This window comes from Stegodyphus dumicola, chromosome X2 (genome assembly GCF_044657685.1).
Source record: "Stegodyphus dumicola isolate Sdum_Otavi_A_Nest chromosome X2, ASM4465768v1".
Taxonomy (NCBI): domain Eukaryota; kingdom Metazoa; phylum Arthropoda; class Arachnida; order Araneae; family Eresidae; genus Stegodyphus; species Stegodyphus dumicola.
In genome coordinates, this window is record NC_140781.1 from 182,294,744 (window position 1) to 182,311,858 (window position 17,115).

The 17,115-nt window shown below is 31.1% G+C and overlaps 1 protein-coding gene across 2 annotated transcripts in view; it reads left to right on the forward strand.

Moving 5' to 3' along the window:
* The window catches only part of LOC118184028 (uncharacterized), a 53,290-nt gene that overhangs the window by 13,652 nt on the left and 22,523 nt on the right, over positions 1 to 17,115 (forward strand). For both annotated transcript variants that reach the window (XM_035353662.2, XM_035353661.2), the window contains exons 3-6: positions 2,623 to 3,931; positions 6,668 to 6,825; positions 13,720 to 13,955; positions 14,658 to 14,778. In XM_035353662.2, coding sequence (XP_035209553.1) covers positions 2,623 to 3,931; positions 6,668 to 6,825; positions 13,720 to 13,955; positions 14,658 to 14,778 — 1,824 coding nt within the window. The remainder of the gene's footprint in view (positions 1 to 2,622; positions 3,932 to 6,667; positions 6,826 to 13,719; positions 13,956 to 14,657; positions 14,779 to 17,115) is intronic.

The window sequence follows — 17,115 nt, forward strand, 5'->3', positions numbered from 1 at the left end:
GGGGAGGCAATGTGTTAGAAGTACTTGCACAAGTGATGAGAACAAAATGGTGATTATCCAAAAGAAAGCCGAAAACATTTATCAGTATAAAAAAAAAGTGTTTATTTTTTCATGAATATACAAAGAAGAAATTTTTATATTTATTCGATTATTTGATTTTCCCTAAATATGCAAATGTCTTTGACAATTTCCTCAAATGGACCTTTACTTCTCTTCTCCACATAAATTTGGTGAGGACTCCATGGGCTGATGGGCAGTGCCCCGATGGTTTTTTATATCTCCAATTGGCACTGCTCCAAAGTTGTACGATTTTTTTTTTTTTTTTTTTTTTGTGTGTGTGTGTATTTACGCCAGTGTCAAGGTCAACAAAATTATACCTGTGGTTGATTTTGAAATGCTGTAGATCATCTTCTTTGATTTTTGTGGTTCAGTAACCTTTCCAGAAATCAAAATACACAACAGGTCCTTCTTTAATATGTTTTTTATCGTACTGGTGGAGAACAATTTGGAACCATAACTAGGAGGCATTCATCAGTTTGGGGACAAATATTAACAAATATCCACTGTTCTAAAAGAATTCGACCAGCATTCCACTTTCATTTGGTTAACAAGCTTACGTCGATTTCAATGATCATTTCAGGACCACCAAATTTGTTCTTTTTTCTTTTTGCTTACATTTCACTAATATTTCTACACAAACTTCTTGCAAGTAGTTGTTCCAATCTACAGTTGTCAAATGAATCTCCAGTTTTTCTCACACCATTTGATTTATGGAATTTCTTCACTCCAAACATAAATAAATTTTTAAGTTGTTAGGAACTTAATCTGGACGTTTCGAACCACGTGGCTACAAATTCTTTTCTTTTTGCAGCAGGCAGAAACATTGCAACACCATGTAATTCCAACAGAAAAATAAAGTTTAATTTCACGATTTTGATAACATGTTGAATTTGTTGCCAATCTCTTTTCGGGAAAAAAAAGGGGTCCTCCTCTTCTTCTTTTTTAAGGTATATACCCAAATTATACAAAAGAAAAAATGGCATAAGTTGGCAGAGGTCTAAATTATTTTCCATCTTTCTGCTTGTGCCGGGCAAAATTATTTAGCGACTTTCCACTTGTGCCTTGGTTAACTGAAAAGTACTGCATTTCTTTTTAGCAATTTTCCCGACATTCTTGATTATACATTGGCATTTCCTTTGACTCTATTAATTATAGAGGCTGTTTTAATAACTACAAAATTAAATCATATTTTATCTGCTGGTATAAGTCACATTAACCTGCTTATGAAGAAAGAAAAAATGGGTAAGGGGAAAGCCACAGTATCACAAAAAGAGCACAGAATCACTTTAATAAGAAGAAATAGTATATCAAAGACAGATATCTAAACCTTTCATTTCTGCGAGTCTCTTTTGGCTGTTATTAGAAGCTACAAATTTCAGTTACCTAATTTGCTGCTATGAAATTCAAATTTCTGTTGGTTGAGAATTCATTATCTAAATATTGTGTGGTGTAATATGATCTGAGATCTAAGTAAGAGTCACCATAAAATGAATTTACAACATTAAGAAAGAAAAATTCTTTTATGTATTGAAGATAATTATATTCTATTAATTTTACATGTCAGTTGCTGATTTTTAAGCCAGCTGCTGTACATGATAAGAATTAAAAGTTTTAAATGAATTTTCAAAGCACTGTTTTGTAGAAATGATCTAAAATTCAAATTTTATTTGAATTCAATATCCATTAACTTAATGCAGTTAAAGTTATTACCTGAAATTGCATGCCTTGCATGTTCTTTTTATTACTGTTTATCAATTAGTAGATGTATGTGGTGTTTACTTAAACTTTATGTAAGATAATTTTTATTTCTGTATATTATATTACGAGTTAAATCACCTGTGATACCATAACTTCCAACTAACTATAATTATTAATTAAATTGCCTTTCTATACTGCTGTGTACTTTAATAATCTGTGTGTGTGTTTTCCCTGTAGATGGGATACTTTAAAAAAAAAAAGGGAATCGCTTTACCTCAGCAGAAGTATTTATTCATTGCATCTGCAAACTAAACAATTTATGATATTAGCAGAATTAATACTTTTATCTTCAAAAGACGTTATTTTGGCAATATATACATAGGGTGTCCACAAATGTTCTTTCGGTGTCAACATTTTATCATTCAGCAGCATTTGCAAAACATGTTTGAAGAAAACAAACAACTCGGAATAGCAGCTGGGATGATACCTAATGAATGAAATCTAATTTCTCCAAAAATTGGTATACCTTTTGGTTTATTTATTTTTTTTTTCTAGATTCTAATTTTGTTGCCTGAAGTTGAAAATGTTTCTAAAGGAGCTTCAGAACAGTTGACTTTTTTATAGTTGATACTTGACTGGCCTATGATACAGATATTTATTGAACTTTAAATTCCATCAGTGTTACAAAACATTCCTTCATTCATATTCTTTATTCTGTAGTTCATGTATTAAAATAATTTAACTATCTGAGAGTAATAAAGTGTTGAAATTAGAAGGAATTTTTGTAGACACCTAAAACAGTAAATGTATATGTTTCAATTAAGAAAATATTTTTGAAATAGTAATTTTATGTTTTTTATATAGACCCAGAAAGTGCCAACAAAATGTATATAAAGAGCACAACGTATCCAAGTTAAAATCGAGCATTCCAAGTAAGTCAACATGCAATTCTTCATCAGGATATTGTCAACCTTCACCTTTATATCAAAATATAGATTTATACAAAAATCGAGGTAGAAATTTTAAGCCAATTTTGGACTCTAAACCTGAATTAAGCTTTAGTTCCTTTGTGGACATTCATCCAGATAAATTAAATGATATTTCTAGAGCTGGTATGGAAAAAAGGATTGATGGATGTGTAAAAAAATCATTTTCTTCTGCAGATATCCATCGTATTAATACCACGTTGCACAAAAGTGGAAGAATGTTACATAAGGTTTATAGTGAACAACAGAGCATTTTTACAGGTAACCTCAAAAAATCAACAGGAGAGCCCAAATATGAGCAATTCTCCCACATTCCTTCCCCATCAGAAACTCCTTCAAATTCTAAAATTGATGCAGTGTGCTTTACTAAATTAAACATTGATACTCAACAAGTCAAACAGAATAATTATGGTGTGTATGAAATTTACAGTGACAGAAGTGATTCTAAGAAATGTGAGCCATCTAAAAAAGTTTCGGCAATTGGAGAGAGTGATTCCTTGTGTTGTATGTATCCCACGTGCCATTTTAAATACAGAAACTGTAAAATACATTCACCACCTGAAAGAGATATTCCAGTCCCATGCAAGCCAACTTTTGGTCAAAGTGTATATAATTTATCTGATATACATTATTATTCCAAAATTAGTTATTCTGATCATAAATGTAATACTATTTCCTATTCTGACACATTCCAAAAGAGCTTGAGTTATTCAGTTATCAATGAAAGGATTTATGAAAACTGTAGCAGATTTCTTGAAAGTGACTCCTTAAAACATCCAGATTCCTTAAATGGCTTTTGCGAATCTTTTAAATCTGTTGAAACAAGTAATTCCCAGTTTAAGAAAGTTACTAACATGTGTGCTCCTGATAAAGTTCCTGGCAGTCATAATCATACTAAAGATTGGAATTTGCCAAATAGTTCTGTTTCTAGTCCTAAAGGCTTGATTTCTTGTGATAATGACAAAATTTCTTCATATGAGAGATACTTCAATCATGCAATATCTAATTCATTGAAAAAAGCAGATTTTGATGGTGCTCAACAAAATCAGTGCTTCGGAAAAAAACTTGTTTCTGAAAATAATGAGGGTGACCTATCTTCTGCTTATCAGCCATCAACTTGTTTGAACATGGAAGAAATAAAATCTGTTGTAAAGAAACTTCCTTCAAATGAAAAGGATGAAATGCTGGTAAGATAGTTTAATTCCTTATAATTATAATGAAATCTATAATATTTTCTGTTTTAATATTAAGTGAAAACTTAATTAAAAACTGAAGCGGGTAATCATCTTTACTGTAATAGGTCATGTTTAAAAAAACTTCCATTTAAATTAAGGCATTTTTAATGGGAAATAAGAATACTTAAAATTTTGTATGTGGCAGAAAAATAAGGAGCACATACAGTAGCTCAAACAATTGAGAATACACCAATGAAAAATATGTTTAACTACCATTACATTTTTTCTACGTGGCTGCTATTTTAATCTAACTTTGCCTAATCTTTTCTTAAACCTCTTTAAATAGAAAATGACTTCTCGAAGAGAAACCAGTATTGAAGTAAGGGTATTCATACTAAGATTTTATAAAAGGGGAAAATCTTATCTTGGAATAGTTAAAACTTGGTAGCAGTCATGTGTGTCTCTAGAAAATCACTGGAAAATTTAAAAGTGATGGATTGATTGAAAATAAAAGTGGAAGAGGAAGGAAAGGTATTCTGATTGATGTCGCTAAAAAGGAAAATTTTGAAAGGTACTAAAAATTGAGTTGCTAGAAGTAGAGTAGCTAGTAGAGTTGCTAGAAAGAAATCATTCGTTACTTAGCAAAATAAGAAAAAGTGTTTAGAGTTTGCAAAAACTCATCAGTTGAAGATTCATAACTTTTCGAAGAGAATTCATTGATGAATGTAAATTCAACATTTTCGACAGTGCCGGCCATTGCACCATATGTAGAAAGTCCCAACATCGCTTTGGATGCAATAAAATTAAGTCTTGTAGTTAAATATGGTAGTGGCTCTGTCATGATTTGGGGTTGTATGTCTTCAACTGGGGTAGGAAATTTAGTTAACATCAAAATTCTTTAACATTGGAAACGTGTCTTTTTCCTTGTAAACAGCAGACACCACAGTCCCTAGATGTCAGTGTCACAGAAAATCTGTGGGCCATACTCGAAACAACAGTTCAAAAACACAAAATTTAAAACAAAGGGCATTTAAAAGAAGTGCTGCAAGAAGAATGGAATAAAATATCTTTAGGTACGACCAAAAAGTTGGCCAAATCAGTACCATGATATTTGAAAGAGATCAAAAAAGCAAAAGGACATGCAACAAAATAATTGACACTTTTTTGTATGTGAGATATCACAAAAATTTTATTGGTGTATTCTTAATATTTCAAGGCAAAATTCAGCATATGTTTATTTAAAATGCTTTTGAATTTTTTCATTTTAGAATGTTTTTTTGTTGATTGTGCTTTATTTTTACTTTAAACCATTTGTTAATTGCAAAAATAACTTGTTTGCTATTCTTGGTAATGTGTTATTTATATTGAAAGTTAGATTTTTCAAGTAAAAGTAAGGTTTATTCTCAATTGTTTGAGTTACAGCATGAGCATCTATAAGTATCTGCCTTATCTGGTGTCTAAAACTCTTGCAATCTTATTCAGTTTCATAACTTTGCCAGAAAAGTGTTTTCCATACCCCATGACGTACTGGCAATAGCAATGGTGATACATAATTAGTATTTTTATAAAAGTATGTAAATCTAAAGACTTCACATTTAACTGATAAAAATCTATAAAGCTGTTCTTGATTAATATCCTGTTTGATCCATAATGCTGTTGAAAATTAAATTATTATTTTAAATAGCTTATTATTCATTCTACCTTGTAGCTTATTAAAGCTCTGATTGTAAATAAGCTTATTTCACTATAACGTATTTTTTTGGTTCTGATATCATGATGCATTTTGTTTGTAATAGTAGTGTTAAACTCTGAAACATAATTCATTCTTATTCTCATTTTATTTACCTTCTCATCTTCATTACATTTTAATGTATTAAATTTGAAGCTCTCAGTTTTCAGATATGATATCTGTAGTAGTTATTAAAACTTGGTTATTATTAAAATGTTAGAGTATCATAATGTGTGTCTAGTTTTTAGTTTAATAAATTATGGTTAGATCTTGAAGCTGTATCAAATTGATGGTACAACACTGGCAAAAAATTGCATTCTTCTGAATTGAAACTCTCTCATTTAGACATTTCTGCAAGTTAGCATTGGGGCTTTTGTTTATAGTGCTAATAATTTCTAATTAATGACTACATTGTGTTTTGTTTGAATTCATTGTTGTAAAATAATTGTTTCGGTCAAAATTTGAGCAGCGACTTTTAAGCTTAGTGCCTTTTAACTTGCATTAGTGAAACTTGCTTTGATTATGTTTTGTGAATTACTTTGCATATTAAATTTCAATAATGGATGCATTCCACTACTTTATGGAATGTATGTAGTTGTTTAATGTTATTAATTCATCCCTGATTTCATTTCTGCCAACTGAATAAACTAGTTGCATAGAGATTTTGTATGTAACCTATCATCTGGAAAATTTCCTTAAAAAGCACCCTTTGCCTGAGTGAAGTAGAGCTTAAGTTCTTTGCTGTGATTTTTTACCTGTATTTAAGTTTTTGCTTGTTTTATATTTTTTATAAACTTATATAAAACAGAATCCATTTAAAAAAAAATCTGATACATTTAAGTACAATTTTCAGAAGATTTGGAATTTTTAAGAAGTGGCATTCAACAGTTAGAAATTTAAAAAATTGCAAACTTTACATTGTTAATGAACATACTGCAAATGTTCTTTATTAAAATAAGAACATCTTTTAACATTTACTATATAGACTTTTTGATACGTTTTTCCTTTCAAATTTTCAGGAAGAGCTTTTTAATGAGAGGACAATAGATGATGGAGTTCAGAATGTATCGAGTACTAGCTCTTCCCGGTCAAGTAGTCCAGTTTTACCATTGCCTCCCCCACCCCCTATTACTGAATCTGAAATAATACCATCGGATGAGCCACTGCCACCACCTCCGTAAGTTTTTCTATGATCTATATTTTTTCTTTGTCAGATTCTTCAACAAAAAAATTTTTGTGATTTTCCATTTCATAGAAAATTTAAAACAGATTAATTAAACAATTGGCTTTAAAATTTGTGTTTAAGCACCATGTATTATGCATGGTAAAAGTATTCATTCCATAACTGTAAAAAAGTGCAGTATGAAACTATTTTTCCAATTCGTGTTGCTGGTGGGCAAAAATTTAATTTGTAAATATTAAATACAGCAAATATTTTGTAGAATTATGTTGTTGATTAACTTTCTCATAAAATTTGCAAATCATTTCAATTTTTGTCATTCTTTTGAAGAAAAAGATTGTAGGTATGTATATAGTGAATGCAGGTTGTGTATTTCACTGACTCAACAGTACTGAGTTTTTCTTGGTTTAGTTGATTATGGCAAAACACACTAGAGCTATTCGTGTAAGGGTAGGAATACCTTTGTGGAGGATATTCTAAGAGAAATGGGCTTGTATACATGTTGCTCATGGGGAAAACCATAGAAATAACCATGCAGCCAACCTGTTAGCCTGGAACTAGCAGAAAACCAAAAGTTTATTCACAAACGAAGATATATGAACAACTAAAGGTAGGAAAAGTACAATCTCTTACTTTTCCCTCTAATCTTAAATTATTTAATTGTCCCATAATATTGGTAAAGAAAAGCCAAATCCTGTAGCCAGTCTTCATTTTGTGGTAGAACACTTACTGAGCAATTCATTGTTTTTTACCAGCTATTTTAAAACACACTCCTTCAAATTCTAAAATCTCGAGAGTTCCTTTGAAAAGCCAAGCCAGTACACACTATTTAGTGAAGTAGTAACTTGGCATCCTCTTCCGTTTCTTCTGGGAAAAGCTACTGAAATCGTCATCCAAGTCAGAGCTCTAGCTCATATTTTGTTAATACAGTGCGCTACAAAGTCAACAACAAAAAACAGGTTTTAAGATTTTACAATAAAATCATACTTAAACTTTTCTTCCTAAATAATTTCCAAACAATGTAACAAAACATTTTATCCTTCCAATCGCGTAAGGCACTTCATCTGTGCAAACACTATCTAATTTTGTCCACTCTACTTTGTTAACATCAATTACATTTTTAGTTCTTTAAAAATATCCTCACCCATGGTTAAAACTAGTTGGTGCAAATGAAGTAGTATGAAATGATCTTTGATGTAACACACAGATGAGCACAGATATCATGTAACACACAGATAAGCTTAACTACACACTTTCTATGATGTCACAGCTTTCATCCAAAGTTAGTGAAAAGTATTTGCAATATTGTAGTCTAGAGACAATTTGTGTGGCAACATCCAGGTCCATGTCATCTATACGATGCATGATTTTATTTCTAGACAAACCTATTTTATCAACCATATGTGTGACATTTATATCAACAACATTTTGGGCAAATATTAAAAGACTATTTTTTTATCTCTGCTGTGGCAGAATAGGGTTTCCTCTTGCGAGCTAACAGAGAAAGTTCATAAGAAACCTTCACCATAGTTTCCATTTCAGGATTTGTCTTCTAGAACGAGGATTGTTAGGCAGCTAAAGTTTTCTTTCTTTTTTTTTAGTGACAAATTTCGTTTTGCGATCCGACAGGATATTTGCTGTTAAAAGCATTATGCAACTGTCTGAAATGTCGGTCCGGGTTAAATTTTTTAGGCACTGCTGCACAAATTTCCCCATGTCAAACGCGCTTGGAAATATTTTGATATGTAAACAAAAATTTTTCCTCCCAGACAGTTCTAAGATCACGAATTGCAATATCCTTTTCATTTTTTCTTTTTGATGTCGAAGGTTTACTCTTGGATATAGTAAAAATAAAATTTTTAAAACAGTGACATTCAGTGCCAAAATTTAAAAACAGTTGAATAAAGCTTAACATCTTGCTCGACAGTTTAAGATAAACTGAGCCTACAAAACAGTGAATGAATATGCCAACAGTTTGTCTGAATCAGGGAATGTTTAACAGCGGCATATTTGGGTTAAATGTATGCATCACATAAGTGTTTGAGAATATTCTCTTTTTAATTTGTTTCTGTTTTATATCATTGGAGTTTATTATGATATCCGATCGAACACGTAGCAGGGATTCAATAACTAACTCAGCATGTTATATATTTTCTTGTGCATTCCACTTTTGTATGTGGCTGTGGTTGAACTTGGAGAATAACATCGGAGTGTTGCTGTAGGGAAATAAACCTAAACTAAAATTCAAAGATTTGGGTTATATTTATTCTAATGTGTTTATGTCTGTATCTGTTGATGAAGTTGATACAGACAGTATTATTTTTTCAAATCTGTTAATTTTCTCCGTCAATACAGACGATATAATTTTTTTCAAAGCTTTTAATTTTTCGATAAATCTTCACTTGCCACTGTTAAACCCTGTGCCATGCTATGGTTGGCTCTGATGTAATCCCTGATGTCCGAAGCCAGCTGCATTGCTGATAGATGCTGCTTTCTGGTAAATGTTAAAGAGTTGGATTGTTAAAAAAGGGTTCTAGTGAATGTTACTCTTCATTGGGATTCAAGTCTTGCAAATGCTGTATATTTTTTAACAAACATGGCAAAAGGATGAATTTTTATATTACAGTGCATGGTGGAATGGGAAAATAACAGTGAGCAAAAAATAAATAAATAATTAAACCTGCTAAATTTTTTAAAAAAACAAAAAATGCTGAAATTTAAATTATGTCCAAAGGGGTGTTGTTTTTTACATTTTGTCTGTTAACTTTATTAAATATCACGTTCTTCGCACTTAAACCATAAAATTCAGTTCAAGAGCAATATTGCAAAATAGTTTTAAATTGAACAAATCATTAGAATTTCCGATACGCAGTCTGGAGATAAAAATGTTTTTTCTGTACAACGTTGCCATTGCTTGCTCTGAAATCCTTGAGTTTGTTAATCAAAAATTCATTAAAGATTTACAAAATATGAAAATGATAATAAAACAAATTCCAAATTTCAAACTTCGGCTTCCACATGCCCATATTTGCAGTAGGATTACATCATTCAAAATTCAATGGCTCTATATACCGTTGTTTTATCACAATGTGAGAAATATACATTCATTTATGCAGATTTTTCATTATTTAATTTCTTCAAATATAATGCAGAACTCTAATATTTGGTGGTAGCAGTTTGAAAAGTGAAATGGCCATTTATAGTGAACCAACGCAAAATCGCAAAATGAAAACAATAGTCCTTCAGGGACAAAGCCCTTTTGACTAAAAATGAAGTAACGAAAGTTGTTTTAATCATGGATATTTACGAGAAGTAATGCTTGATGGTTAAAAAAAAACCATTTATATGAATGACCAGCAGTTGGCGGTCATTCATGTGAATGGTTTTCTTTTTAAAAATCATTATTTCTTGTTAATTTGCATGATTTATTTCTTGTTAATTTGCATGACTGAAATGAGTTTTTGTATTTTTCAGGGTTTTCATGCTTGCTGTATTTTTCATTCTTATTTCACATTCCGCAACACTTTCCTACATCCTTTATGCAGGGTTGCCACGCTACCTGGAAACCCGGAAAAAGTCAGGGAATTCGGAAATTGACCATAAAATTCAGGGAAAAGTCAGGGAATTTAAGTGTTTTAGTCAAAATCTGGAAAAGTCGGGGAATTTCATACCACGATCCCGCGAAAAGGCGAGTTTTACGCCGACGTCGGAAAAGATCACTTTTTTGGCAAATTGTGTATCACGTGAGTGTCATTCCCGCAGTTGGCATAGAGCCAATTTTCGCAGCTCCAATTTGATTGTCTTTTTAGAAAGGCAAAGCAAGTTTCCCGCAACTTTTGGTTTTCAGTAACCTCGAGAATCGCATGTGCAGTGCATGAACTAAAGAAAGTACCTGTTCTCGTATAAAACAAAATGGGTTTAATCCTAGTATACGGTATCATGAAGGTTAGAATTAAAAAAATATGTATTGTAAAGAAGGAAAACCTCTCTGCAACAGACGTGGCTCGGTTCCATCATAGCGGGAAACAGCTGTGCATGCGCGATATATCTGTCGCCAAAGCTCGAAACCGGTGTCGAAGTTCGAAGGTCACATTATCAAGAGTTCATAAAATGAATATCGTTTAAAATGTCTTTAAACTCTAAAGGAAAAGAAAATATTTTTTGGCGCAAATAAATTAATTCATGGATTAGTTATTTTGAGGGGGGGGAATCTACGAAAATCCGTTTTTAAAATTATTGCGAAAAATCCAAGAAAAAACGTTCTTTGATAAAACGTTTCTTCTTGGATTTTTCGCAATAATTTAAAAATGGATTTTTGTAGTTTTCTTTTGTGTCAAAGAATGTTTCTTCTTAACACGTGTTTCTCAATTTCCTGTACACATCGCGGAGAGGGAAATTCTGGCCGTTCCGTCGTCAAATCCCTTGGCAAATTTTCCCTCTGCTTTTTACATAGACGTTCTTTGGTCAGAATAATCTCCATGTATGGTACAGCGGGATTTGGCGACACGATGATGAGCAGTAAACGGGTCACTTTGTTCTTGGCGACAATTTTCAAAATCATGCGAAGGCCGTATCGTATACTAGGATTTTACTGCAAAATCTTTTTTTTCTTTTCTTTTTAATAAATACCTTGTCATTTTGCAGTAAAATAAAAAATAGTAATCAATCATCTAGGATAACCATGTAATATAACTACATTCGCTAAAATATCGTTGATTATTCTAATTAAATTTTTAAGTAATTATCTTTATTTTTATGTTATTCATATCATTTAATGTTGCTTCCTCCCTCTAAATTTATTATCATTAGTAAATAATATTTCCAAATTTCAGGAAATTTTCTCTGGCATAATCCTGAAATTAATTCTAGCAGTATGATGACATCACGAAATTTAATGCACATATTTTTTCCTTATGTATGCTGCGAAATAAATATAAAATACCTCAATTTAATAAAAAAATATCATTAAATAGATTTCTTTCTTTCGTTTAGCTGCAGAATGTCTGCAAAAAAAGCCTTATTTTATTCCAGATTGGGCAGATTCTAATCTCAATCTTCAGTGGAGAAAACAACTCCTATTATAATTATATTTGTGTTTTCAAGTGTTAAGGTGCCTTTTAAGAATACACCTCACACAAATTAAATTTACCTAAAATCTAACTAACTTTTAGCATTGTGTTGTGATTTATAAGAACCGGATTAGCCTCGTGTTGAACTGGGGATGATCATGAGTAATAGTTAAATAAAACGTACAGTTGGTTATCCAATGTATATATCTTAAATTTTATTAAGTTTTTTTAAGCGGAAAAGTAAACAAAATTATCAAACAAAGTGTACCAAGAATAATTAAGAATAAATGTCCTCTGGGATTTATTGAATAATTAAGTGAATTTGCTACACAGTACAAGTAATACCATAATTATTTTACCTCTTAGCACAGCCAACGTACATTACACGGATAGACTGGAATTTTCTCGAAACATACCTGGAAAAGTCAGGGAATTTCATTCTCCTGTTTGAGTGGCAACCCTGTGTATGTATATGTGTATAAGGTCTAATAATAAAATTAAATCCATTTTTATTGCACATACATATATTTTCTTCATTAAATGGGCACATTCCAAATTTATAAGAAAAGACTTATTCTATATTGAAATTTTATTGGTTTTGAAAGCCAACATGATACTTTTTTATGGAACTTCAAAAAGCAGTTTTTTTTTTTAATTAGTAGGTGAAATAACTTATGGTTCTGTGTTCTAATATATAATTTGGAATATTGATTAGTTTGCCAAGTATTTTTTCTATAAAATCTTGTAGAAGTTAAATTATTTAAAAATGTTAAAATAATCCAGCAATGAAAATAAAAATATAAAATGATAGAAGTACCTGAAACTTGCTGGTATATTAGGCATTGAATGGAAAATTTTGATATTTATGAAATGTTAACAAAAAATCCGCTGAAATATAAGTTAATAGTTGTGGAAATTTGCTTTATAAAATTAATGCTGTCATCATAGCCTTTCCTTGTTACATGATGTAGAAGAATGCATAAGCAAAACAAATTCTTTTCATCTATTTCAGTTTCAGATTGCCAAGTGAGGCTCTTTTAGGCTTTGCATTTAATATCTGTGAGTTTACCTTAAGTGCTTAAACACATAAGTTGAATGAGCAGAGTCTGTGGGCTGACAGACACAATGCATGCAGAAATAATTTTTTTTTTAAAGAATGAAACAAAATTCTATGCATTTAGATGGAATTCTAAGAACAGAAAATTCTGCAGCTTCTGAGATTGATCTAAGTGAAAGAAATAATTTACCATTCTAACTACTAAAAACTGTTTTCTAAGAATCCGTGCTGAACATGCTACATTAAATGAACTGGCTATGAATATCTGTATGTATTTAACCGATAGTAAAACAGCTTGATCCTCTTTGAGAATGTGTCCTTCATTATAAATGCACACATTTAAATTGGGGGGGGGTACCTTTTTACCGCAACAAAGTCTAATTGAATAATCTCCATCCCAGATGTGTTTATTTTTAAACATATTTTGGATACTATTTAAAATTTATTTTGTGTATTGAGCAATTTTTATTACTTATAAGTTTTATTTTGTCATTGTGTCAGATTTGTTCTAGACCTAGCATTAAATGTAATCTGAATTAATTTTCAAATTAAATTTAATCTGGATTATTCTTAAAAGTAGAAGATTAAGTTGGGAAAGAAAAAAAATTGCTGCTATGAACATTCTACTTTTATTTTTTTAGTCATTTAATTTGTAAAAGTTAATCATTTCAAGTTTACATTATGCAATAGTATATTTTTTCATTCAACCACTTTGCAAGTGAATTTTATTGTAACAGGGTATTACGCTTTTCTTCTTTTTATTAGACCTATGTCGCCAGTTAAAGACAGTCTTTGTGTACAGAGTGAAGATAGAAAACAAGTAGAGGCTATATATGCAAACTTGGAAATGTTAAGGAATCAGTCTTTACTAGTAAATTCGTCAACTCAAACAAGTACCCCTTACCTTGATAAAAAGCCGGAAAAGCCTTTTTATGAAAAGCAGGAGAAATTAACCCAAAGTATTTCTTTTGGAAATGAAATTTTTAGTAATGTATTTGCAGGTAAGTTAAACATCCTTTATACTTTTCTGTTATCAAACACTTTAGCTAATGCGTTGGATACTAAGAATTGCAAATAAAAAAAATAAAAAAAAACTATAGTGCAAGGATCATAAATGTAAATATACCTAATGCTTTAATTAGTCCAATTTCAGTCCAGAAAACATTGATTTGGAAAAACTTATTGAATAATACATTTTATTGAAATACAGAAATTGTTTATAAATTATGATAGGGGATGTTAAAGATATTTTGGAATTGAAAATTTGTCTTATATTAAAAGACTAATTTGTGCAGGTGTAAAATTCATTGTTTCATTTCTGTCTTTAGCCCTGTGGAGTTTTAGTGTGCTTAAATGATTAAATAATAAATGGAAGTGAACTTTATCAAAACATTCATTTGGATTTCAGCTGATGAAGCAGGTGATTTGCTTGCGAAAGCCAAAACTGTGGCTGTGTTTTGGCATGTAAATTAGGATTATTATATTTTGTTTCAATTTTAAATTGAGAGAGTAACTTTATTCATACTATTATTTCAGCAATGAATGAAGTAATTATAAAAGGTTTTGAAATAAATAAGAATATGTAAGAGAATAACAATATAATTCATAAAGTAAAATTTGGTAAATATACATGATCAAAGTATGTTGTCATAAAAGTTGCATGTTTCTTGTGCTTAATCTTATAAATATCTCATGTTTTGTAGCTTCATCATTTGAAACTGAATTGAAAAATTGTTATCTGAGAAACATTCTAAGGTCCCAATTCCAAAGCTCTGTGTCTGCAAATGAGGTCCAAATTCTTGAAGGAAAGGGCATAATTCAGAGGTAATGATAGAAGTTTGTCATTCTATAAATAATTATTTAATTTTGCTTATGAAACTTATTCTTTAAATAAATTATCCAAGTGTGTAAATATATGGGCTGTCCTATAAAATTTGCACAAACTCTGCAGAGTAATATTCCTCTTTGATTGGATAACATTAAGCTTAAAAACTGCTGTAACTCAGCATTCAAGAAAAAAGGAAACAAAAAATTAATGACTTCACATTCGGCATTAGGACAATAAACCATTAAAAACATTTTATTTAATAATTACTTTAGTACATACTGAAAATAACAGCCTAGAGACAATAATTTTGCGGATATGTTGCAGTGCGAGATCATGTTTCTGCAGGTAGCAGACCAACATTTAATTGCATACAGTGTATATTATACATTTGCAAATACTATAGTATTTGTAAAATAATAATTTTGTAGTTAATTTAGTTTTAGTTAATAATTTATAACTTCAATATTTATTATATATATATATGTGAATTTATTTTTGGTCACAAGGAATGTTGCTGTGCAAAGTTTTCTGTGGTATTTCTGAGATGTCCTATATATATATATATATGCATTCAAATACATTATACATAATACAATGTACAGGAATTGGCACTGATTCTAGGATTAAGTCTGTATAGCAAACTTTCTTTCCCTGAATTCTAATGAACATTTTTTGAAAAATAATCTGTAAGAATAATTCTACAAACTTTATTTGTAATATGAGGCATTCAAGCCTGGGGATCTTATATGCTGATTTCTCTCAGTACTACTGTTTTATCCCAGATGAGAAGCTTCAGTAGGCACGTCATATCCCACACAAGAAGTTCCACTAAGCACCAAAAACTGTGATTATTTGCTGGGAAATGTGTGCCCTCCTCTGAAATTACAAATTATGTCCTTAATTTTCAGATTATGCTTTAAAGCATTTGTAGTCCTAGCTTTTCCAGTTTATTTTTTTCATGGTTGTGAAATTTTCTGAACTGCGAAACGGAAGGTGTATGATATTTTTGCTACATACATACAGGGTGTACCGTAAATGATGTGACAAACTTCTAGGGGAGGTAGGGCACATCATAAGGATTAAGAATTGCATAGGAACCTATTCCCTGAAATGTCAGGGGTAAGTGGTAGAAGATGGGAAATGAAAGCAAGAGTGATGAATTTGACATTTATTGGATGTGAATACAAATGGTTTAGAACAGCTTGAATGTTACAATAGATGCTTGAAGTTTTCACCATCAGACGCCAAACATGCCTGACACAAACGGACCATTTATTGCCGGGCATGTTCAAACACACCAGAAGTTTCTTTGATTGTTGCTGTTGTGCAGGCAGTCTTGCCTCGAGATCTCTGGTATATTGAGAACTATCGATGGGGTATATCATAATCGGACTTCAAGCTGGCACATCACCAAGCGTCGAAGCGCATGCAGTAATAAGGAAAGAACTGGAATGCGAGTAGCTATAGATATAAGTGTGTATGCGAGTAATGGTATATTTTGTATATATAATAAAAGTAGCATATAGTTTAAAAGAGTGTATCTTGTGAAGTAATTACCCACCAAAGGATACACGGTAGCTGGCGATGAGGATGTGTTATTTTAAAAAAATCCGCATACTGCTATCTCTAAGGATTTAGGGGATTCCTCGAAGACGGCTCAAGATAAAACTTTTATAATCATTTTTTCTTTTGGAAGATCATGGAGCAGCTTGTAACTGAGTTAATAATGCAGAATAGAGCTCTAATGGAGAGACTTCACTTATTACTCCACAAATGGACAATTCGAAACTTTCAGTTCAGTTTGAAAAATATAATGAACACAAAGAACTCATTTCTAGAGAGATTCAAAAGTTATTTAGATATACAAAATGTTCCACAGGACAAGCGTGGGAAAGTATTGATTTCTAGTTTTTCCGAAAAAATGTATAGTCTTAAAAAACTTTCTAGCTCCTGATAATCCTTCCGATAAAGATTATGATGTGTTAAAAAGCACATTAAGAAACTTACACCAGTTATAATTCCTAGCAGACATATATTTTTTAATTCAAAGCAGCACAAGGGGGAAACAATTAGTGTGTATGTGGCAGAGTTAAGGTCACTTGCCATACCGTGTGCTTACGATCAGAACATGTTAAATACGATGTTGCAGGATGTATTTGTTAGTGGGTGTAGAGATAGGGCTATTCTGGATAGAATTTTTGAGCAGGATAATATCAGTTTAGATGACTCTTTAAAAATAGCTTTGGCAATTGAAACAGTTTTAAAAGGTGCAAATAAAATAATTGGGAAACCAATAGAAATTAAGGAATTTAGTGCCAGGAATAAAGGTAAAT